Genomic DNA, 24457 nt, shown 5'->3' on the forward strand with positions numbered 1-24457 from the left:
TATAGTTTTATAAAATCATAAAAGTTTTTTTTAATCATAAATTATGAATAGTAATTAAAAAAGTAAAAAAAAAATTCAAAAGCAAAAACAATCTACCTATCTATCTATCTATCATACTATCGATCGATAGATAGATAGATATTATATATAATATACAACAGATAATCATTATACCTGGTCTCCTCCAATATGGGTGGGCGGCGTGCTACATAATAGGGGAGGCTTGGAGGGGCTTTAGTTACAAAAGGTTGAGAACCCTAGGGCGTATAAAAGCCAGCTCAGATGTCCATCTGTATGAAGAGTTTGAGTAATAAAATGCTGAGCGTCCTGACCAATTACAAGAGGGATATATGATCACGTGACTGATATCTGCGCATATAGAATAGCGCGCGGTAGGAGATTATTATTTCATTTTATTTCTTTTCTCTAGAAGGACACTTAGGTTGGCTCGAAAGCCTTCAACAACATGAGTTTTCCTAACAAGGGCTAATATACTGTATAATAAAAATAAATGCCTTATCGTTGTGTTAAAGACACAGGCACAGCATATTATTAAACTTTATAATTAAATAATTAAACTGACGACGTTTTTTTTTTTTTTTTTTTTTTTTACAGTTATAATTCTCTTGTGAAATAAAATATTATAAACAAAACAAAAACAGTACTACTACATTGTATTCACTGTGGTCCTCAAGGCTATTAAACTTTTGTTTAAACTGTTTAAATGCTGTAGGTCTGATGATAGTGAAAATGTCTGAATAAAAATAAACTCTAATTAAGCTATTAGTAGGGTGGGTACATAGTGTAATAATATACATATATAGTATACAGTGAGGGAAAAAAGTATTTGATCCCCTGCTGATTTTGTACGTTTGCCCACTGACAATGAAATGATCCGTCTATAACTTTAATGGTAGATTTATTTGAACAGTGAGAGACAGAATAACAACAAAAAAATCCAGAAAAACGCATGTCAAAAATGTTATAAATTGATTTGCATTTTAATGAGGGAAATAAGTATTTGACCCCTCTGCAAAACATGACTTAGTACTTGGTTTAAAAACCCTTGTTGGCAATCACAGAGGTCAGACGTTTCTTGTAGTTGGCCACCAGGTTTGCACACATCTCAGGAGGGATTTTGTCCCACTCCTCTTTGCAGATCTTCTCCAAATCATTAAGGTTTCGAGGCTGACGTTTGGCAACTCGAACCTTCAGCTCCCTCCACAGATTTTCTATGGGATTAAGGTCTGGAGACTGGCTAGGCCACTCCAGGACCTTAATGTGCTTCTTCTTGAGCCACTCCTTTGTTGCCTTGGCCGTGTGTTTTGGGTCATTGTCATGCTGGAATACCCATCCACGACCCATTTTCAATGCCCTGTCTGAGGGAAGGAGGTTTTCACCCAAGATTTGACGGTACATGGCCCCGTCCATTGTCCCTTTGATGCGGTGAAGTTGTCCTGTCCCCTTAGCAGAAAAACACCCCCAAAGCATAATGTTTCCACCTCCATGTTTGACGGTGAGGATGGTGTTCCAGGGGTCATTGGCAGCATTCCTCCTCCTCCAAACACGGCGAGTTGAGTTGATGCCAAAGAGCTCCATTTTGGTCTCATCTGACCACAACACTTTCACCCAGTTGTCCTCTGAATCATTCAGATGTTCATTGGCAAACTTCAGACGGGCATGTATATGTGCTTTCTTGAGCAGCGGACCTTGCGCGTGCTGCAGGATTTCTGTCCTTCATGGCGTAGTGTGGTACCAATTGTTTTCTTGGTGACTATGGTCCCAGCTGCCTTGAGATCATTGACAAGATCCTCCCGTGTAGTTCTGGGCTGATTCCTCACTGTTCTCATGATCAATGCAACTCCACGAGGTGAGATCTTGCATGGAGCCCCAGGTCGAGGGAGATTGACAGTTCTTTTGTGTTTCTTCCATTTGCGAATAATCGCACCAACTGTTGTCCCCTTCTCACCAAGCTGATTGGCAATGGTCTTGTAGCCCATTCCAGACTTGTGTAGGTCTACAGTCTTGTCCCTGACATCCTTGGAGAGCTCTTTGGTCTTGGCCATGGTGGAGAGTTTGGAATCTGATTGATTGATTGCTTCAGTGGACAGGTGTCTTTTATACAGGTAACAAACTGATATTAGGAGCACTCCCTTTAAGAGTGTGCTCCTAATCTCAGCTCGTTACCTGTATAAAAGACACCTGGGAGCCAGAAATCTTTCTGATTGAGAGGGGGTCAAATACTTTTTTCCCTCATTAAAATGCTAATTAATTTATAAAATTTTTGACATGCGTTTTTTCTGGATTTTTTTGTTGTTATTCTGTCTCTCACTGTTCAAATACAACTACCATTAAAATTATAGACTGATCATTTCTTTGTCAGTGGGCAAACGTACAAAATCAGCAGGGGATCAAATACTTTTTTCCCTCACTGTACATACACACGCACACACACACACGCACACACACACACACACACACACACACACACAGACACACACACACACAATATAGATAGTCTAAACTCAGAAACCTGTTTACATTTTAAAACAGTTCTTTAAAAAAAGAGTTACAAAGAGTAATTTCCTTAGTACCTCGCAAAGCATACCTGCTATACAGATAGCTTGGTTTATTTTATGTACATTTTGCATATCTGTAATTATTTCAATGACAATGGAATTTTTTTTAACATTTAATGGGGTTATGTTTTAAGGGAGTACTGCTTATATTTTAAGAGAGTTTTTTTTTTTTTTTTTTTTTTTTTTTTAAAGTTACAAAGAGTAGCCCGATTGACTTTTTATAATTTACTGTTTGTCTTGGATTCGTGGAATAAATTTGATTGCATGTGCCTCTGTGACCTTTGCTACTGTTGGCAGTTGTTTCGCAATAAAGAAAACATTTCAAACGAATAAAGCGTACTTCATAAAAGGCCCTCATGTAGTGAATACAATAAACTGCAACCAGGCAAAGTTATCAATCCTATCTCTTCCAAATACGTGCAGTATTGTTGTTCTTGTTGTTTTTTTAGAACATATTACAACTATGACTGCATTTTACATTTCAGTTATAATGACTATGCAGTAATTCAGAGTTTGGACTACTGCGTGTAAAATGTCCATGTTTCACTGTTCATTACACCAAAACAGCTTCCTTTTTACATTTAATTCTTTATTTGTTAGTGTATTTATTTATTTATTATAACCCGCTCATTCTGGTCTATGAATGTGCTTCTTAGCGCGCCATCTACAGGCGGCATGATGTAACTGCTGCATCATTATATGTGGAATAATAATACACAAAAAACCCATTTGCCTATTTTGTGCACGATCAGTTTTAGGTCTGTATAGAGTATAGAGCTTATGACATGCACTGGACGTAAATAATGTCGAGTGTTAATAATCACGGCGGCTTTTCTTTTTTTTGCATTAACCACATTCTATAAACAACCTGCACACTCTTTGTACACTCTCACGCGCCCACTAGCGCCAACATCACACTGTTTTGGGCGGTCTGTTGCGCGACTTCAGCCAATGGTGGTACCATGTATTAGCATATACCACAAAGCCTGCTGGGAGATTTGAAATCGTCTTGTTTTACTAACAATCTTTTAATAATAAAGCAAAAGGTGAACGTATCATTAAGAGAAAGTCTGTGTTATAGATTATTACATGTATCTGTCGCAAAAGCCAAGCGCTCATTTAGTGCTCACCATAAACGAGGAAAGGGTGGCTTTTCCCCTCTATATAAATCCCGCTTGTGCGCTTGTACTATTGGATGTGAGGGCGATCTGGCTGCGACATCTGTCACCCCATTGATCGCTAGGGTTGATTCGGCTGATCTGGCTGGCTAGGCGGGTGTCCCCTTCCTCCCTCACCACTCCATGTGCGTCCCTCCCGAAGCTCCGCGCTCGGTGGAAGAGGACAGGTTCCTAGACGGACGAGCATCGTTGGTATAGAAGTAGCTGCTACCCTGCTAGAACCTCCAAACAAGCTCAAGGCCCCTTTGTAGGAGAAACGTAGGGAAGTCAAGCTTCGAGACTTCAGACACATCCAAGTGAGGCGCTGCACGTGGCAGTCTGCCTTCATTTTTGAACAAAGTTCTATCTAACTCATATTAAATGTATATGTAAATGTAAATATATATCCATCATGCAAATTAAGTTTGATTATTTATTATTTGTTTATTTGTAAATAATTTATAAATTATTATTGCATTACTCATTGCATATTTATACATTTATATAAATATGCAAGGATCTGGTCTAGTAATTATAATATGAATTATCATTTCATCAAATTGACAAAAATTATATGTTGTCATTATTTCACTAAAATTTAGATCAACTGAATACACTAAGTCTATGAACTGGGTGTTTGACCTATTGAAACATAATGAGCTCTGTATCTGTGCCTGAGGTGCAAGTTTTAGCCGGAAATAGAGCTCCAGTTTCAGTGTAACTGAAAGAGTATAACCGTATACTATAAAGTCCAGCAGCACCAAGTGTGCTAAAAGGGACCTGGTATGAGTATCATTAGAGTTTAAAGTCTCTTGTATCAAACTGAAGTTCTCACTCGTTCACTGATGGAGACTTGAGAGTAAATTCTTCTTATAATGTAGTAGTACAATGTTTTTAGCAGACTGAGTTGCAAAGTGTGTTCTCTTCCCTGACGTTTCCTCACAGAAAGCCAGGTTCACGTTTATTCCATGTCAATTAATTGTAAATTGTTGTTTGTAGTAGCCATTACTGCGACATCACCACAGCAACATCATAGACGTCCAACTGTTTGTTAGGCCTTTCGTTGCATTAATAAAATGCTGTTTTACATAAATCCGATAGATGGCGCCGTGACGCTAGGCCTGCTCTGTGCACTAAAGGATGTTAATTTTACTCAGCTCCACATGCTCTCTCTCTCTCTCTCTCTCTCTCTCTCTCTCTCTCTCTCTCTCTCTCTCTCTCTCTCTCTCTCTCTCTCTCTCTCTGTGTGTGTGTGTGTGTGTGTGTGTGTGTGTGTGTGTGTGTGTGTGCGTGCGTGTGTGTGTGTGTACACAAATCACTTACAAGTCGAATTCTATGTATATACCCTGGCCAGGTCTCTCTTGTAAATGAGACCATTCGATCTCAGTGGGACTTCCTGCTAAAATAAAGGTAAATAAATAAAATATTATTAAAAGTATTTGTGTTGTTATCCTGAATCATTTCCAGTGGCTGATCCTACTGAAATAACCTACTTTTGTGATTCTGCCATTTACACAAATCTTGCAATACTGTTATTTCTGCTATTTTTTATTTTATTTTATTTTATTTACAACACTGTTGCTGCTGTTCTTATTCCTGTTATAATACTGCTGTTATTATTCAGAGCTATAACACTGTTTTACAATCATTAAAATATAATATACTTACCATTTTGAACCCCACCCCCTTTTTATATTAAGATGATGGTCAGGTTTCAGTCCTCATATTTACTACTCTACAGTACCAATGTTTTCAAATCAGTAAATTGCAATGTAATCTGTGCTTTGCCTATGGAATCTATACAAATACATTTTCATATTAGTTAGAATGTGTGGCCTCTGGCTCAATGTGGCCCTTGGTTCAAAAAGTCTGCCCGATCCTCTGCTTTACACTAACTTACAGAATTGCAAACCTTCCAAGTTTCTAGGTTTGCAGAAACTTAGTAAAAAATGTGAAAAGTTTGATGGAAAAAAAAAACTACTTTTCAACAACACACAGTATATAACATGGCAAATATGGAACTGCTGTATACTGTAGAAACTATAAAGAGGTGACAAATGAAAGGAAAAAAAACATTGGCTGTGTTATGCTCTGGCAGCGTTTTGCTGGCATGGTTCGAGGCCACATGTGCCCTGAATTCACACCAGACATTAGCATTAGGGCTGCATCAAGGGAGTTATGTGTGTAATTGTCCATTCACTGTTCTGCTACTGGCAGAACAGTTATCTGATGTTACTGCTAACAGTTATGTTCTGCTACTGGCAGAACAGTTATATGATTTTATTATCAAGAAAACTAATGTGACCTATGACAGCGGGGGAATGAATAAACAGCCTGGTCACCTTTGTTCTGTTTTCTGTTTGTCCCTGGGCATCACTGCTATACACACACACACACACACACACACACACACACATTTCTGTAAATCTACAAGTTGCACAATCATGCCATTTTTGTGGATTAGGATTTTAAATATGATTACCAATATAGAAAGTATGATTATGTGATTTGAAAGGATTCTTCATCTTCTACCGCTTATGCCTTCTCAGGGTTACAGGGAACCTGGAGCCTATCCCAGGGAGCATCAGGCACAAGGCAGGGTACACCCTGGACAGGGTGCCAGTCCATTGCAGGGCACAATCACATAAACTTTCACACACACCCATTCACACACTACAGACACTTTGGATATGCCAATCAGCCTACCATGCATGTCTTTTGACTGGGGGAGGAGACCAGAGTACCCAGAGTACCGGGGAGAACATGCAAGCTCCACACACACGGCCCTGACAGGACTTGAACCTCGGACCCTGGAGGTGTGAGGCAGATGTGCTAACCACTAAGCCACCATGCACCCGGGTTTCGTGCATGTGAATGAAAAAATATTGAGAAAAAAGTGAGACGGAAGTACCCTCTTATATAGTGGACACTCAAATAACTTATTTCTAACAATAAAAGTCTTATTTAACAAATAAAAACTTTTAATCATTTGCTATGATGAAGCTTTTTGTAATAATTCCTACAGTCTGCTGCAGGAAAGTGTTCAAAACACACACACACACACACACACACACACACACACACACACACACACAGAGGGAATGGTGTCATGTTGTATTCCTTACATAGTCAATCTGCATGGCTCAATCAAATTTGTGATGTCTTACAATTTCATTTGCAGCCCTCATATAAAAATGACATTATTAGAGGCTTACTGCTCTACTATGACAGAGCAAATGTGTGTTTCTGCTCATGGACCTTTGGGCTTTGTGTTCTTGCCCATCTCTGTTAATAAGTGATTCTATCTGATGGTTCACTCTCAAGAGAGGCTGCCTGCATTTTTCTTAAGAAAACCTATGGTGCCAGAGAGAGGACAGGATAGGGCTTTAAATTGGAATACCTGTCATTGGAGGGCAAGTCTCAAAAAGCATCTGTGCTCTGGAGCAATGGAAACATGAAAATATGCAGGTCCACCAATGTGAACCAATCTTAAGGTTGTATGGTATGAATAACATCTGATAGACTTAGTACACAAAACAGGAAGACTTGTTTGCTAGTATCCTAATGTTTGGCCAATGTTAGACCAACATCAGCCATTACCTGGGCTACTGTTGGCAAGGGTGATATAAAAATTGCCATTTTGCCAACACTGGGCCAGCATTGGGTTAAATTTGTCTGGGTTGTTATGAAAAGGGCTTGTTGTAACACTATATGGCAAAAATCTTGTGGATCACACCCATATGTGCTTTTTCAACATCCCATTACAGATTTAGAATTTAGACCCATCTTTGCTGTTATAATAACCTCCACTCTTCTGGCAAGGCTTTCCACTAGATTTTGGAGCATGACTGTGGGGATTTGAACTCATTCAGCCACAAGAGACCAGGCACTGATGTCAGGTAAGGAGGCCTGCGGCGCAGTCCTCATTCGAGTTCATCCTAAAGGTGTTCAGTAGGGTTGAGTTCAGGGCTCTGTGCAGACCACTTGAGTTCTTCCAGTCCAACCTCAGCACACCATGTCTTCAGGGATCTCACTTTGTGCACAGGGGCACTGCCATGCTGGAACAGGTTTGGGCCTCTTAGTTCCAGTGAAGGGAAATCTTAAAGCTACAACATGCAAAGACATTATGAACAATTGGATGCTTCCAAGTTTGTGGCAACCCACATATGTGTGTGATGATCAAGCATCCACACACTTTTGCCCATATACTATAGACATTGGCTCAATGTTAGCTTGACTGGTTAGTTTGCGTTATCATGTCACTCCCGGTGTAAACACGCCGAAAGGAAAGATTGTGTCTACAGACGGACATGACAATATGTAGTACCACTGGTATTGTACTCCAACAAGTGTCATTCATAATAAAACACGGCAGTAAGTGTATTAGGCATGGAACAGTAAAGCTGATTTAGGAAAATAATCCGGGTAATAACTACTCCAGAGACGTAACTATGACCACGACACTGTTTTTGCTTATTCCTCTATAACAGCAGACGTCTTTTACATAGAGAATGTACAGAGTCTACTGCAGGAAGAAACACAAATCAGCAGCACAGCACTTATTTTAGCTTTTCACCAAACACACTGCTGGTGAATAAAATTGAGGAAAAATGGTCAGGTCTTTGACTGCTGAACGCCACCCCAGTCCAATAGGTGGTGATATAACACAATTTAGTTCAAAGAAGAAGAAAAAGTAGGGCGGAAGTTTATTAATAAGGCGCGAAGTGACTAGTTGCTTATCTGTTTTGATTGGTTTTACGCGTTTGGTCGTGTGTCAGAAGTGAGCGTGTTTACATGTACTCTGTTTAAGTGTTTAAGAGTAAGCTCTACTCAGTGCTCATTTGTACGGCTTCTTTACCAGACAAACTACAACATAACAGTACATACTGTAGCTGGTGGTGCTGCGTGATGGAGGTGGGGAAGGAGAGAGTGGTGGCCCTGGTGGATATGGACTGCTTTTACGTGCAGGTGGAGCAGAGGTTTAACCCCGAGCTGAGGAATAAACCCTGTGTCGTGGCTCAGTACAAAACCTGGAAAGGAGGAGGGTGAGCTGAAAATACTGCTGCTACATTTAATAGTCGATTATCATATTTCCCTGAGCTGTTGGCAACTCTTTTCAAGGGAAACGCGCTCTGAAAGCGCTAGAATTCAGTAGGTGACTGCGCGCTCATTTGCATTTTCATTGAATAGTCGTTGCATATTCATGATCATTTGCATATCAGAACGTATTACGAAACGTGTTATGAAAAAGGAAGATTTTCTGAAGACACTTACAGAATATAATTTCTTTTTTTGTTGTAATTATCAGAATGGAAAATTATAACATTTCCCATCTTTGGTCATAGCACAACAAATGAGCTGTTTGTATATCCACAAGATGCAGTCATTTCCATCAATAAGGCAAAAACTCATAATTGAGTAGCTTGGAAAGAAAACGGTTATGAATGGAATAACTTACTGTTGCTAGTTGTAAATACAGTCAAGAGCAGAGTTTAAAAGAATGAATAAAGAAGTCATTGGATGGGGGGAAATGGTGAAACAGTGGTGATCAGTTACTAGTTATTGGGAACAGTGGTGATCAGTGAATGGTAGATGGTGAAACACTGGTGATCAGTGATTGGTAGATGAGGAAACACTGGTGATCAGTGATTGGTAGATGAGGAAACACTGGTGATCAGTGATTGGTAGATGAGGAAACACTGGTGATCAGTGATTGGTAGATGAGGAAACACTGGTGATCAGTGATTGGTAGATGAGGAAACAGTGGTGATCAGTGAATGGTAGATGAGGAAACAGTGGTGATTTAGTGATTGGTAGATGGTGAAACAGTGGTGATTTAGTGATTGGTAGATGGTGAAACAGTGGTGATTAGTGATTGGTAGATGGTGAAACAGTGGTGATCAGTGATTGGTAGATGGTGAAACAGTGGTGATCAGTGATTGGTAGGTGGTGAAACAGTGGTGATCAGTGATTGGTAGATGGTGAAACAGTGGTGATCAGTGATTGGTAGGTGGTGAAACAGTGGTGATTGGTAGATGAGGAAACAATAGTGATTGGTAGATGAGGAAACAATAGTGATTGGTAGATGGGGAAACAGTGGTGATCAATGATTAGTTATTGAGAACAGTGGTGTTCAGTGATTGGTAGATGGGGAAACAGTGGTGAACAGTGATAATTCAGTTAAATTAAAGTTTATTTCTATATCACGTTTAACAATGGACATTATAAAAGCAGCTTCATAGGAATATATAAATTCTGGATATAAATGTTAAAATTGATAAATTCAGTAAGTACACATTTTGTTTGCTTCGGATATAAGCTCGATTTCGCTCATGTTTTCAATGTAAGAATACACTACCAAGGGTGCCAATAATTCTGGACTGTATGACTCAGTTTGACTCAAAACTCTCCAATAGGAAAGCACGGTCACATATTTTACCCATATCTCCTTTCTTGATCAGTATCATAGCAGTCAGCTATGAGGCGCGAGCCCACGGTGTGACAAGAAACATGTGGGCGGATGATGCCAAGAAACTGTGTCCAGATCTTCAGGTTGCGAGAGTCCGCGAGTCACATGGGAAAGCTGATCTAACCTGGTAAGCCCTCGTTCTACTTATGTAATCAAAACAGTTTTGAGGTGGTTTTGTCTTCCCATTATGCTGAATGCTTGGACTGCGTCTTTGTGTCCAGTTACAGGGAGGCCAGTGTGGAAGTGATTGAGGTCATGTCCCGATTTGCAGTCATTGAGAGAGCCAGCATCGACGAAGCCTACATGGACCTCACCAGCAGCGTCCAAAAAAGACTGAAGGATCTAGAAGAATCACGGATTGACCCTCAACTTCTGAAGAACACTTACGTCCAAGGCTTTCCCATTCCCGACTCGGTGGAGGATGTGCTGGTGGATAAAGGTGTGTTCATGGAGCCTTGTGGAAGAAAGGTCACTGTAGCAGTAATTAAGTGATGTGGTCAAGAGCATAACTAAGCTTCCTGCGGAGGTTGAAATGGCAGTAATTCACTTATTTCTATGTGTATATAGATGAGCAGCGGTCAAAGGGTGTGCAGCAGTGGCTCGACACACTGCCCACCTGCTCTCAGCCAGGCTGGTTGGGCCACTCAGAGGTGTGTTTGGCCGTTGGAGCAATGATTGTGGAGGAAATGAGGGCCGCCGTGGAGCAGCACACCGGATTCCGCTGCTCTGCAGGAATTTCTCATAATAAGGTGCTTTGTTTGTTTGTTTTCTTTCTAAAAGAGGTGTTCATTCAGAGCATTCTCATTCTTTTTAACGTTAACTTTGCAGGTATTGGCCAAGCTGGCGTGCGGTCTCAACAAACCAAATCGGCAGACTGTGCTTCCTCTTGGATCGGTGCCTGAACTCTTCATGACGTTGCCCGTCAGTAAAATGTAAGTATATTCCAGAATACGGCTAGGAAGTTAGATGTAGTGTTTATTTTCATATACAGTGTATGATGCAGTTGTTTCTTCGTGGCTGTGTTTCAGTCGCAATCTAGGAGGGAAACTGGGCGTCTCCGTCACAGAGACTCTGGGGGTGGAGAATATGGGTGAGCTCACTCGGTTCACACGGGCGCAGCTGGAGGAACACTTTGGAGAAAAGACTGGGTAAGACTCGGAGTGCTTCTCCGACCAAAACTGTGGCATGCCACAGATCAAGACAACAGGTCTGAATCAAGGCCTGTGTGTATCCTGGCTCTGCGTGTGAGAGTTCCATCACATAACACTACTCTGTGAAAGTAGGAGAAGTTTCTCTAGAGGTGACTAGTGATGTGCACAAGTATTAAAGTACAAAAAACCCTGGCAGTAGTTTAATATTTATCGTAGGTCACTATGTAGGTTGTACAGCTCCATTATGTTATACCCTATGCAAAGTGCAAGCAAAGTAAATAGGAAGTCATTTGGGATTTGGCCTAACTTCAGTTTGGCATATTTTAAGTTTCACACCTTTTTTTGTCACCTGTAGACAGAATATCTTTCAGAATATCATTTATTCCTGTTAACATTATTGAGAATTGAAAGAAGTGGTGAAATGAGTTTTACTAGAGTTATGGAACGTCTCTTTGTCTAACTGCCTTGATTCATTTGGAGCAAATTTTTTACTGAGGTGTTGTATTGTTGTTCAGGCCGTGGCTGTACGACTTGTGCAGAGGCATCGAGTTCGAGCCAGTGAAACCAAGGCAGCTTCCCAAATCCATTGGCTGTAGCAAGAATTTTCAGGGAAAGTCAGCTCTCGCTACGAAAACTCAGGTAATAATTTAAATAATAGTTTGAGTTATCTGTACAAATGCTTATCTATCGTTCGCGCAATAGTTTTTGTTTTGTTTTTAATCCGAGGTTCAGCACTGGTTGCACCAGCTGGCCCTTGAGCTGGAGGAGAGACTGAATAAAGATAAAGAGATGGTAAGTGTTAAATGCTCTTCATACAGTTCCGTGGTTTATTTATTTATTTTATTTATTCTGTGATGATGTACATGAAGCGTTTGTCGTTAACTCTGCAGAATGGCCGAGTTGCCAAGCTGCTGACTGTGGGGGTCCGCCAGGCTGGAGATAAAAGGCCCAACAGTTTCTCTCGCTGCTTTGCTCTAGCGCGCTATGAGGCCTCAAAGATTTCCTCCGACAGCTTTGCAATCATGAAGAGCCTTAACGTTGCCGGCAGCCATCAGGAAGCCTGGTGAGTGTCCCGTTTAATGTCGTCTCTTCCTCCTGTTAAAACCACTTAACCTCGTGTGACCTCGAGCACTCATCCAAAGACATTGGAGTAATCTTGCTGTCTTGATATGATGTCATCAACATTTCATTCGCTGTTCCTGTAAGGATTCTGTATTTTATACAACAGATAAAATGATGATTTACATAAAATGAGCTCTGCAAACAGATGAGTGCTTGGTCAGCTTATCAGTTTAAATAGTGGTTATGTGTTTACAGGAAGAGTGCATGAGGTTAACAAAAACAAATAATAAGACCAATCTACATCGTGAATAAAAAAGCATAATAAAATAACCTACGTCCCATGCACATATTATGACTTGATGGCCTCGATTTAGCGTCTTGTGGCTACATTACGTTGTGTGAAAAGCTAACAGTGTTCGCGATATTTAAAAAAAAAAATAAAGCGAAGTGCAAACTAATAGGATGTACTGGATGAAGTGCTGTTTAATAAGCTGCCAAGTAACGGAGTAGAGTTAAATTAAACTAAATATTCCATTACAGCTAGGATTATTCATGCAGCAATATGCAAGACTCCTGTTAGATGTTTCTTTCAGCGCTTGCCATCTTCTCAGCCATATGAGTGTATTACTCTTTGTTATTTTTATGCCTGTCTATCTGAGATTCTCATTAGCATTATCTGAAGAGCGAGTGCCTGAATGTTTATGGGATTTAAATTGGGACGATCATTGTAACCAGCAGATGAACCGATTTAGATTTTGGAACTGATCCAAATCGGATCAAGGTATTTTCGTAATGGCGTCCTTCACGTTTTAAGTATATTTTAAAAGGTAGATTAGGTAGGTGTTGGTAGTGGGGGATCCCCCCATGTTTGTTTTTAATTTGTCTCTTGCCTTTTCTTACATGCTATTACACTTGACCACAAAAAGAAAATTCCTGATTTTTTTTTTTTTTTGGGTTGTTAAAAACAAGCAGTTGTGTTTAAAGGTGGTGATGTAAACACTATTGAAATAACCCTGCCTCTGACAACTAGAGATCGACTGATAATCGGATTTTTATAACCGATATTTAAGCATTTTTCCATAATCGGTTATTCTTTTTTTTTTATAGATAATTTCTCTGATCCACCTATAAAGGAGAATTTGAGAATTGCGTGCAGGATCGCTATAACAGCCCTTAATGTACAAATGAGATGTGTTACATAAATGCTTGATATGTAGATCAAGCAGCTTGGTGTTAAGAAATAGAGACAAACTTTAGTAACTCGTTCAGACCCCTTTATTTATCGGTGTATAAATAAGAGTTTTGTTTTGTACACAAGGGGGACGTGAAATTGACAAAATTGTCATAAATATAATGGTTCATTCGGTTCAGTGGTGATATCATTGTGGCAAAAACAGAAAAACAATGAATAAATAAATATCGGTTCGGCGTATCGGTTATTGGACACAAACAACATGCAAATATCGGTTATTTAAAAATATCTGTATCAGTCTATCTCTACTGAAAACCTCGGAGGAGTAAACTGCACACAGGCCATTTGTATAATCTGACTGCAATGCCCAGGAAATTGATTTGCGTACGTGTGTAACTGTCCCTGAGTACGCACAACTTTCCCCATTCAACACAGACATTTAGACTTAAACAGTCAGAGCTCATTCGATGATGGTTATTGTAGAAGGTTTTGTTGGAAATCTGATATCTGAGCCACCTTGTGTTTTCAGTATTTGTGATATGTCTTCTAGGTCTCCTCCCCTCACCTGTCTCCATTTATCTGCCAGTAAGTTCAGTGAGAACTCATCTGGAGAAATCACTAGTTTCCTCAGCAGTGATGTGGCACCAACGCAGTCACGTCTAAAAACAACCGAGCCAGCACTGAAACCAGAAACAACACCCAAGAAACCAGGCAGTATCCAGGCCCTTTTCCAAAAAGCTGCTGAAAAGAAAAAGAAGGAAGCAGATGAAAGTTTCATAGAAAAGGAACTGGTCTCCTTGCCTTCCTCCGAGACCCTTCCCAAGAATACAGCCAACGTGGTTTCTCAGAAATCACCAGTGGTTTCAAGTAGGTCACTTTCCTCTTTTTTTCAGAGAAAGACATTGGAGACAACTTCTGACAGGTTCCCTAAAGAGAAAGAAAGCACCGAGGACAAATCTCCGACTGAATGGTCTCCACACAGTTCTTCATGCATTTCATCTAGTGTCGATGAGCAGCATCGGGCAGAAATCCTCACTCAAAGTGTCACCTTTAAAGATAGCAAAGAGGATTTTCACACGTGCGAGCACTGTGGACAGGAAGTGTTAATGTGGGAGATGCCGGAACACACCGACTACCACTATGCACTTGATCTACAGAACTCCCTCTCCTCCTCATCATCATTTTCTGCCCCAGTCATGACTGAAACAGCGTCGTCATCGCGTGGAAAGAGCAGACACAAAACTCAGGCTGGACCTCAGGCAAAGAGAGCAAGGCCCATGGACAACTCCAGCACTCTGGATTCTTTCTTCAAGAAAGCTTAGTCTTAATCAGACTATTTTACATCATATTATTTAATGATATCACCGACTATGATTTCATTTACAAATTGTTACTTCATTCTGTCTTGACAAAATTGAAACAAAAAAACAACAACAAATGCATAAAAATCTACATTTCCTAAATCATGTTTTCGTCTGGCTTGCACATATTCACGCATGAATTTTTGTTCTTTTTAAATGATTAATAAATAATATCGTGTTGCTTTTTAGTGTGGTGTTATGGATGAGTAGTGTGGTGCTCAGTTCCCCCCACAAGAGGGCAACACAGTATAACTGCCTAAAAAAGTTGTTGTCAAATCAGAAACTATATTTATGTGCATTAGTGATGCAACACAACTCTGTTATTTGGAACGAACAGATACAAACACGAGACGTATTATTCGTTTTTCTTTTAGACAGCATGCCAGAAAGGTGAGCCTGAGCCGGGTTGCTATGGTTTAAATTAAGCTACTACATTTTTTGTCTTTATATAAAGTTAAAGTTGGTTTTATATTTTAATATAGCTCTAGTCGAGAACTACTTCTGTACGCGAGTGATTTAGCTGAGGTTGAGGAACTGTCAGAGCCAGAATTCACACACCCTACTGCCAGTGCTGCCATTTCTACATCTGGGATATTTTTTTCCCTTGTATTTCTGGGGCAATAAGGGTAGGGTTTATATTTAATTTAAAAAAAAAATAACCCACTTTAGGTTTAAATCGAAATACATATTTCAGCACTATACAGCTGTAGATAGTGGCATTGTGGTACACCCCTGGTGCATGTGTGTATTACAAGCTTAAAAACAAACATTTCAGAATTTATTACCCAAACTAACTAACATTTAACTTCCCACCCATCATTTCTGGGTCTTATAAGTCATTCTCAAAGAAGGAGTTGTGATTTGAATTGAATGGGTGTTACTCCAAACCTCAATAACACAACTTACATTAGGAGTTAATGATGCACTGAAGTAATTTTTAAAAAAAAATTGTTAGAACTGGCATTTGCAATTGTTCTACCCAATACATTTGCCTTCTTTTGTGAGTTACGTAAGTAGTGACGGATTTGTTTCGGGTTTGCATGACACCACAGGCATCATTCAGAGTGGTAGAATATGATTGCAGTTTCTTACATCAGCTTTCGCTTTCCGTGAACAAGGCTGACAGCCTGTTTCATCATGCACACCTTTTATACACTACATGGACACCCGACCAGCACACCCATATGTGTTGTTGAACATCCCATTCTAGACTTATTTCCCCTTTAGTTTTATAATAGGCTCCACTCTTCTGGGAAGGCTTTCCACAAGATTTTGGAGCGTGGCTGTGGGGATTTGTGCAAACCAGGTCTTCATGGAGTTCAGTTTGTGCACCGGGGCATTGTCATGCTACTGAAACATGTTTGGGCCTCAGTTCCAGCAAAAGGAAATTGTAATGCAATGTGATGGGGGATGTTCTTTATACTATACATCAATTAAACACCACAGCATTAAAGGAATCAATAATGATGAACATTTTGTTATATTACACACATACATCATAAATATATATATATATATATATATTTTTTACAACAATGCACCATAAAGTAAAGCTAAAATTCTTTAAGAAATAAGACAGGGGGGAAAAAACCCTAAACAATTTTTTCCAGCATCTCACAGCAAGCCCAGAAAATATGACATCAATATAAAGGGTGTCAAAAACAGATAACTGGATAAAACTAGAAATAACTAGTTTATTAATTTTTTTTTTCATTTTGGTTTAAATGCATTCCCCCCCTCACCTCTAAAATTGCACAAGAAACACATACTAAAAGGTGTTAACATTGTGCCTTAACGTGGTACATAAAAGAACTTGACATGGATAAACTAGTTGTTTCAGACAGACACATAATTTAGAAACTATTCGATCAACCCTGTTTATGTTCTTAATAGTAAAAGGTTTAGCACCAAGTTAAAAAGCTACAAAATCGTGTGGGGTTCGATGTCCGACTTCGCCAAGGAGCTTGTCGGACACAAGGCACTACAAAAGAGCACCTCTGATATCAGTAACCTAAAGAAAATAAGATTGTGAACAAGATAAAAATCAGTGACATAAAAGATCAGGGGGGGGAAAAACCCACCTGAGGCCTGCAGGACGTTTTGCATAATCAGTAAAAGAGCAGCGGAGATGCTTTGAGGGAGGCGCTGCTCAAGTTGACATCTACTTCTCTTGATCTAGGGTCAGTGTGAAAGAGGAACATGCAACACTTCCTGAGCAACTAAAGCACTTGAGTGTAGGCAAGAATATCAACTTAATTGACAAAAAAAACAAACAAAAACATGATACAGTCATATAGGAAGTGGTATTCGGCAACAGCGAAGCACAGAGAACCAACCGCGTGACAGTAAGGCAGTGCGAGACGTCTTCAGCGTGTCTCGTCGCGCTGAAACATTCAGCCCTGTGAAGCGTGAGCCTGTCACTACGTTAAAGTGCCTTGTTTAATACCGGTCATCATTTTACAGAAGACAACAGAGACTATTAGCAGGTTTAAAGCTAACAGTGCTGGCATTTCCTTTTAAAAGTTGGTTGAAAAGATAGTGCTGAAACTGTTATCGTTGTAGCTGCCATTTAAATACTGAACACCTTACGCTTTAGTACACATGTGAAGACAAATTGGCGACAGAGGATTTTCAACATCTATGAGAAGTTAGCTCTCATTCAAAAAGGCCTCCCAAGATCCTGAAGTCTGTTGCCTTTCATTCTTAACGGAAGGGTTTGGATACCTCCAGGTTCCTGGAGATCTACCAAGCTGCAGAGTTTAATTCCAACACACGTGTGAAATTAGGGCTGGGACTAAATTCTGAAGGGGATGATGGAACATGGTCATGCTTTCACTTGGCATATCGTGGCAATTGAGTGTGAACTGTTTGTGCAAGAAGCTCATTAGAAGTCTTTAAAAAGGGACAAGACAAACAAACCATGCTGATGAGGTAAACAGCATGGGACTGGCAGCATTAGCTTTCAGTGATCATTTAACTTTTAGCCAGTCAGTTAGTTTGACATTCACTTTAAAAACAAACCCCAAATGGCTACGTGTCCACTCATAGCGACAAGAACAGCTACTAGACATCTACTTCAAATCCAGCCTTGATATGGTGACCATTGCATTCAAACGCTTAAAACAGGACCAGCTCACTTCATATATTCCTATTGCCATAGTTAAAAAACATTTCTTTAAAAAAAAAAAAAAAAGACAACCAGACTAAATATCTTGACAACCAGACTAAAAAAAAGGCTTGAGGTCAGTGGAGGAAAGGCTTTGGTAAAAGAAAAGGAAGTGTAAATTACATTGGAGGGGTCTCCCCCCACAAAAAAAGGACTCTGAGGATGACTAAAGGACTGGTGTATTATAGTATGCTGTGCTTGTATCCTCTGAGCTGGAAGAGTCAGAGACAGAAAGGACAAGAATGAGTCTCTATGCTTGGTGCTGGTACTGGGACAAGGGCTGTAGTTTGGTGACTTGTCCAATGCCTTTGGTAACTCCGTGTCTAAAAAGTAGCTTGGCTCCCACTTTGAGGTACTCTGGATGCTTGATGAACTTGAAGCGTGCCACTGCTTTCTCACCTGTGCGCAGCTCCTCCTGACAGAGAAAGGATGAATGACGATAGATACATTTCTTGGTGTTACATATTTTTTGTTCATATTCATAGACTACCTCAATTTCTGTCGATATAAATGGTACTGAATCAGTCAGAGAGAAATAAAGATGGACAATAAGAAAGCACGTGATCGCATAGCAGGCACTATCAAGACTAAGCATGTGCATATTACTACGTACGTACACTACCGGTCAAAGTTTTAGACACACTAATTCTTTATTTGTATCCCCACCCCCCCACATACATTGTATAATAATAATAATAATAATAATAATAATAATAATAATAAATAATAATAATAATAACAACAACAACGTTACAACCCGCTAGGGCTACACAATTAATCGAATATCGATCGTGATTACGATTTTGACTGCCCCCGATTAAATTAACATGATCGACTGCGATATTGACGTTTAAAGTTTGTCCTCCGTTCATAGAAAACTCCGCTGCAGATCAAATCAATGCTTCCTAAACTTACAGCCAATCACATAGAGCGGCGCAAGGATGACGTCATTTTGTAATGCCCAACCCGGAAATGTCCAAAAATGTCCAAAATGCATCTACAAATATAGATAAAAAATTAGATATTATAATAACTTCATAAAATATAAATAAAATTATAAATGAAATAATGTTTAATTACTATGGGTTGCATTTAATATCAATTTGACATTAAGCTTAGTAGGCTATTTCCTTAGAAAGCTATTAGCCTTTTTCCTAATATGGATCATGATTGTGTTAGTCTACTTTTAATTAGGACTCTTTATTGTTTAAGATATTTAAAAATAAATATTTTATGCTTGTTTATTTATCAATTAACCAATGGTACAATTAACCAATGTGCTTTTTTTGTTTTTTATTTTTAATAAATTTGCAAAGATTTCAAACAAACTTCTTTCACGTTGTCATTATGGGGTATTGTTTGTAGAATTTTGAGGAAAATAATGAATTTAATCCATTTTGGAATAAGGCTGTAACATAAAATGTGGGAAAAGTGAAGCGCTGTGAATACTTTTCTTGATGCACTGTAGGCTGGACATTTATCGGCTGCTTTTCGGAATATTTCTGTCAGAGTCATCCGTTTAAAAATTAAAAATTTTTGTAAATAAAATGTTAGTTTTCCAATGAAGAAATGAATACCTTGACACGATTAGATTTTCATCTACAACACTGATTTCAAACATTTAATAATACACCTTCAGATCAAAAGGTTTTTAAGCTCATGAGAAACATTTCAGTCGAGTGTCCACAAACGTTTGATCGGTAGTGCACGTACTACAATAGTGACAGTCTTGCACATAACAGAACTGGAGAAGTGTTTAGATCTTGTTGCAAAGAACAAATCCCAAGTTGCCTAGAAGCTCATTAGCTTGTGTTCAGTACTGAAATACAAGCCCAGTCTGTGCTTTTTTTAAATCCCTGGCTTCTCGTGAATGTGTGCAATTCAGTAACGGGGAGGCAGTCAGACACCATCATTACTGAGTCGCAGAGACATACTTTCAGACTCCTGGACAACTGTACATGCTGTGGTATGAAACGTCCACTGCATGTTCCAGATTAATGTCATTGTTAATTTTTGCCCCAAAGCCTTAACATTGTGCCCCTACAATTAAACTGGGCAATAACTGGCCCGTGTCCTGTATCATAAGTTTCATACTATTTAAATAGTATTTGTGTCCTCTCAAAGCTTATATCAGCTAGTGAAGGCATTCTATGGATTTTGTAAATGATTAAAAAAATAAAAAAACTAAGCTAACAAAAGCTAACATATCACATGGCTTTAGGCAGCCATCTAGAAGATAATGACATAGCTAATGGTTACTGTAAGCCTAGTAATGTACTGCCAGGCTATATTAATAATTAAATAGACATCTGTGCATCTTCTACTCTCTAGAACATTGTGCATGAGTAACACCCATGTAGGTATGAATCAACAATGTGAGAAATAGAAAGAGAGAGACACAGGGATGTATTTGTGTCACGCATGACAACGAGTACACAATCACGATCTCACCTTCCCTTGCAGAGCCTCCACTGTGGCCGTCTGTCTCACGTTGCCCACGTGCACTGTCACTTGGAAGCCCTTGTGGAAAGTCTTAGCATGAAAGAGCAATACAATCTCAGCTTCAAACATCCAGCAGATAGTGGGATTCATCTCCGGACTCACCATCACCATTCCCTACAGTAAAAAAAAGAACGTGTACCTAAGAGCACGGGAAAAAAAAAAAAACAAGCCCTCTACCCGAATCATTCCTTGTACGCAGAGACGCACGCAAACCTTTCGTAACAACGAGCGGTCAAACTCGCCCAGTGCCAGTGTAGCTGCCTGTCCTGCCCGAAGCACTCTGCACGCTGATCGGTTTCTCTGGATGCTGCACACGGTGAGATCGCAGAACTGGCCGTCATCCATCGGCCCTACCGCTAACTGCTCCCCCTCTCGGCAGATCCCGCTGCACCGAAGCAAGGTCGGATTAGGACATGGTTAATTAAAATAAATAAATAAAATTAAATTTTAAACAAGCTTCTGCTTCTACATCCACTATGACTCAAAATGTCGTACATGTTATTACCTGTAGAGAGTTCCACCTACTACAGTCCCAACATCAGGCACTGTATAAATCTCATCAACCTGCAGGACAAATTAAAAACAGGGTAAATCTCGATTTCTCGGGTGAAGAAGAATTCCTTTAAAAGAAGGATTAGGGCATGTTCCACATTTGCTTTGTAAGATCGTACGCACCTGGAACTCGGTGAGTTGCTGCATGAGCTCCTCCTGCTCTTTGCTGTTGCTGAGGGGAGGCAGAATGTTAAAGAACACCTTGAGCAGCTCTAGGTTCTCCCCCGATACGCTGGACAACGTGAAGACCGGCGTGACGCTGTACAGAACAACAACAGAAAGCCGAAACGAATGAGACAGGGTAAAGGACAGCAAGACAGTCAGGTCTGAGAATCGCAAATTATAATTCAGTTTCTTCGTGCAAAGAAATGGAATCTGTTCTAACAAGACATCAAAAGTAAAAAATAAAATAACAAATAAATAAACACCAAGACCAATTTGGGTTAAGGCTGTCGAATATGCCTTGTTTCCAGTGCTTATTATTATAGTGGTTTAAATAAATAAATCTATAAATACCTGGGAGACTGTGCGAACTGCTGGGCTGCAGTGACGGCGTCGTCTTCGTTGTTCACCACCAGTGGAATTTTGTTGCAGCCGGGCTGCTTGAGGACACGCTCCAGCTGCCGTACAGTTCTCTCCACCGTGCCTTTTGTGCACAGGTCCACCTTACTGACCACGATGAAGATCGGCACCTTCAGAGCCATCGCCAGGCCGAGGTGCTCCCGCGTGGTGCCCACTGAAAATCAGATCATCGCATTTGCACGGGTGATCACTTGTTGAAGACTTGACATATATAAATCTATACACGTTATTTTGAACTTTATCACCCCTCACGAGAAAACAAAGAAATCTAATGCTTGTTTATGCTTTCAAGAGTAATAGATATTTCAGGATGCATCACAGCAGTCATTGTAAGGGAGAATCGTGGGGAGGACAAAAGATGTAGACTTTGCATACAATTATATAAACACTGGAGACCTTATCCTAAGGGATATTATATAGTCCATAACAAACAAGTTCCAGAAGCAGCTGTATTTTTTGTGTGTATATTTGTAGGTGATACATGAGCTATTCATATAAAGGTGTGTTTGAACGGCAGCTCTGAGAGCTGAGAGGATCTAGAGAGGTCACATCAGGGTTGACAAATACAATTATATCAGAACAGAACACACCTGCCCACTAACCAAAGACAACAATATCAAGGAAAGCTATATTGCAACCTAGAGAACAAAGCCATTTTCCCCCCTAAACCTAATGTAAAAAAAAAAGAAAAAGAAGAAAGAACAGAATAAACCGATGCCCCATTTATTGCCTTGCGAGAACCTACTGCTACTTGTGTGTGTATATAATTTTTTTTTTTGTCCTTCGGTCACTGTTGTTTCCCTGAGCTCATGCCATGACTTTGTTATGCAAAACATGTTTGAGAAAACCAAAAACACAATCTGAATGCTTTTTCCCCCCACTTTTTCCACATCAATACAAATGCGTTCCTGGGTCCTACTCTGGGTCTTTTGATGTAGCACTGAATCCAGCATGAAGGTGGTAGAATGCAATGATCAGACGTATACTTTTGTTATGATTCGAAATGATTTCTGCCTGCTGATAAAGACAGAATTCTGCTCTGGGGTGCACCTCAGGCCAGAAGACAGGACTGCAGGAGAATAAAATTTGATTTAACAGTGGACATAAAATGTCATATGCTAGCACACAGAACGACATTATTATTTAAAAAGTGACAGTATAGATTCAAAATTATACAAAAGATAGAAACTACAGCACCCAAATAGCCTGGGTTAGGACCTGACCCTAACCTTAACCCATAAGACAATAAAGAACACCACACTTAACACCCTTCCATCCAGAGACACATTAAGTCGTCTACAAAACCCTGGACTTTTGGTTCGACTCCACCCAGGTAGGAGGAGCTAGATCAGGTCAAACTCCACCTCCTGGACTTCTGGTTCGCCTGTGAACCCCTCAACTTGGATTCCTACTTGGTAACTCAACTTAGGGTCTCCTCAATCCCAGGCTCAGCAAGGTAAGGTCAAATCAACATGGCTGCTCACAGCATCAACAATAAACAAAGTAGCACATGATGTATACAAATATCTGTCTTAGATTAATAATTTTATAACTGACTATATAATTTGCTGTTTTGAGGAGGTAAATCAACATTACTCATAACAGTTTGGTGGTTAACAAGTTGCTAACGAAAACAAAGCAAACACGGAGTCTTCCCCCACTTTGTAGCTTGAACACACGTAGGCCGAAACTGGCATAATTACGAGCACAGACTTCCCACTTCCGAGGTAATTCCAGCACAGCTTTAATCCAAATGCAGATATCTGGGACACCATGTTTATGATTAACCCACCAACCCTCACCCCACTGACTGGAGTCCTGCACTGACAACTTGAAAACAATCCCAGCAAGTGACCTCTAACTGTCAGGCCAAACGAGGAGTGTTTATGCATGTATGCAGGTACGCTAATATCCGTCAAAAATCAGAAGGCCAAAGTTAATGACTGATGACAAACTGGTTGCGCGAGTGATTTCCAGGGCTGTTTGTGAGACAGAGACTCCTTCCACTTACTGCAGACAGGGCCGAGTCTCAGACACCACAGAGTTCAGTTCTCTGTCGCATTATGTATAACGTGACCTTCCGGTGTAGGGTTGAGAGTATTGTAAGATTCTTGGGTATGGAGCTGCTGTCTAACCCACTTTCCTAAAGTACAGACTAAGAATTTTCACAGTACATTATACACATTTAGGACCAAACTCATGGAAACGATGTGTCGTTTGTGCCAAGCTGAAACTAGAATTCAGGACAAGCTTTAACACTTAAGTGTGAAGAGTCAGCACTAAGCTAGCAGGGTTCAAATTACTCAACGCTAACCATTCCTCCACTCCAGACTGCTCCATCTTCCCAGACCCCACCTCTTACACTCAACCTGGCAGCCTGGGATATATTGGGAGGCACATACTGTATTCAGCAGGGCAACATTCCTCATTGCACGAGACAATTACATAAGCTAAGTGGGTTATTTAAGAAGCTGCATGAAGTCTGGTTCAGTCTGAAAAGGCACGTAAATAAGGCATTTAAATATTGCAAGGCTGCTTTGTGTTTCTTTGCCCTCTTATCTAACATTTATCAGAACGTGCTCTCCTAACGAGTCACCTAAACCCAGATTTTTCTGTAGAAGGCTAAAGGTCTTGCAGTCTAGACTACGATCCTTCAAACAGTGCTAGGAGCAAGATACAGACTT

At 40.0% G+C, this 24457-nt stretch overlaps 2 protein-coding genes and 1 long non-coding RNA gene across 3 annotated transcripts in view; 2 read left to right on the forward strand and 1 right to left on the reverse strand.

The window, feature by feature from the left end:
* Nucleotides 1-4909: 4909 nt before the first annotated feature.
* Nucleotides 4910-6734, forward strand: LOC128632708 (uncharacterized). The gene is made up of 2 exons (XR_008396258.1): nt 4910-5146; nt 6286-6734. It is a non-coding gene; the product is annotated as an uncharacterized LOC128632708 (long non-coding RNA).
* A 1694-nt stretch (nt 6735-8428) lies between these two features.
* Nucleotides 8429-15159, forward strand: polh (polymerase (DNA directed), eta). Its single transcript, XM_017463623.3, has 11 exons — nt 8429-8516; nt 8598-8781; nt 10198-10332; nt 10427-10644; nt 10773-10954; nt 11034-11137; nt 11234-11353; nt 11872-11995; nt 12083-12148; nt 12247-12419; nt 14161-15159. The coding sequence occupies exons 2-11, from the start codon at nt 8645-8647 to the stop codon at nt 14930-14932; spliced, it is 2031 nt and encodes a 676-aa protein (XP_017319112.1). The 5' UTR covers nt 8429-8516; nt 8598-8644; the 3' UTR covers nt 14933-15159.
* Nucleotides 15160-16651: 1492 nt separating this feature from the next.
* The window catches only part of gtpbp2a (GTP binding protein 2a), a 12700-nt gene continuing 4894 nt past the window's right edge, over nt 16652-24457 (reverse strand). The window contains exons 7-12 of the mRNA XM_017463624.3: nt 21708-21927; nt 21315-21450; nt 21145-21203; nt 20853-21024; nt 20589-20753; nt 16652-18552 (exon numbers count right to left, since the gene is read on the reverse strand). Coding sequence (XP_017319113.1) covers nt 18388-18552; nt 20589-20753; nt 20853-21024; nt 21145-21203; nt 21315-21450; nt 21708-21927 — 917 coding nt within the window. The 3' untranslated portion in view covers nt 16652-18387. The remainder of the gene's footprint in view (nt 18553-20588; nt 20754-20852; nt 21025-21144; nt 21204-21314; nt 21451-21707; nt 21928-24457) is intronic.

Source organism: Ictalurus punctatus, chromosome 3, assembly GCF_001660625.3.
Source record: "Ictalurus punctatus breed USDA103 chromosome 3, Coco_2.0, whole genome shotgun sequence".
Taxonomy (NCBI): Eukaryota; Metazoa; Chordata; class Actinopteri; order Siluriformes; family Ictaluridae; genus Ictalurus; species Ictalurus punctatus.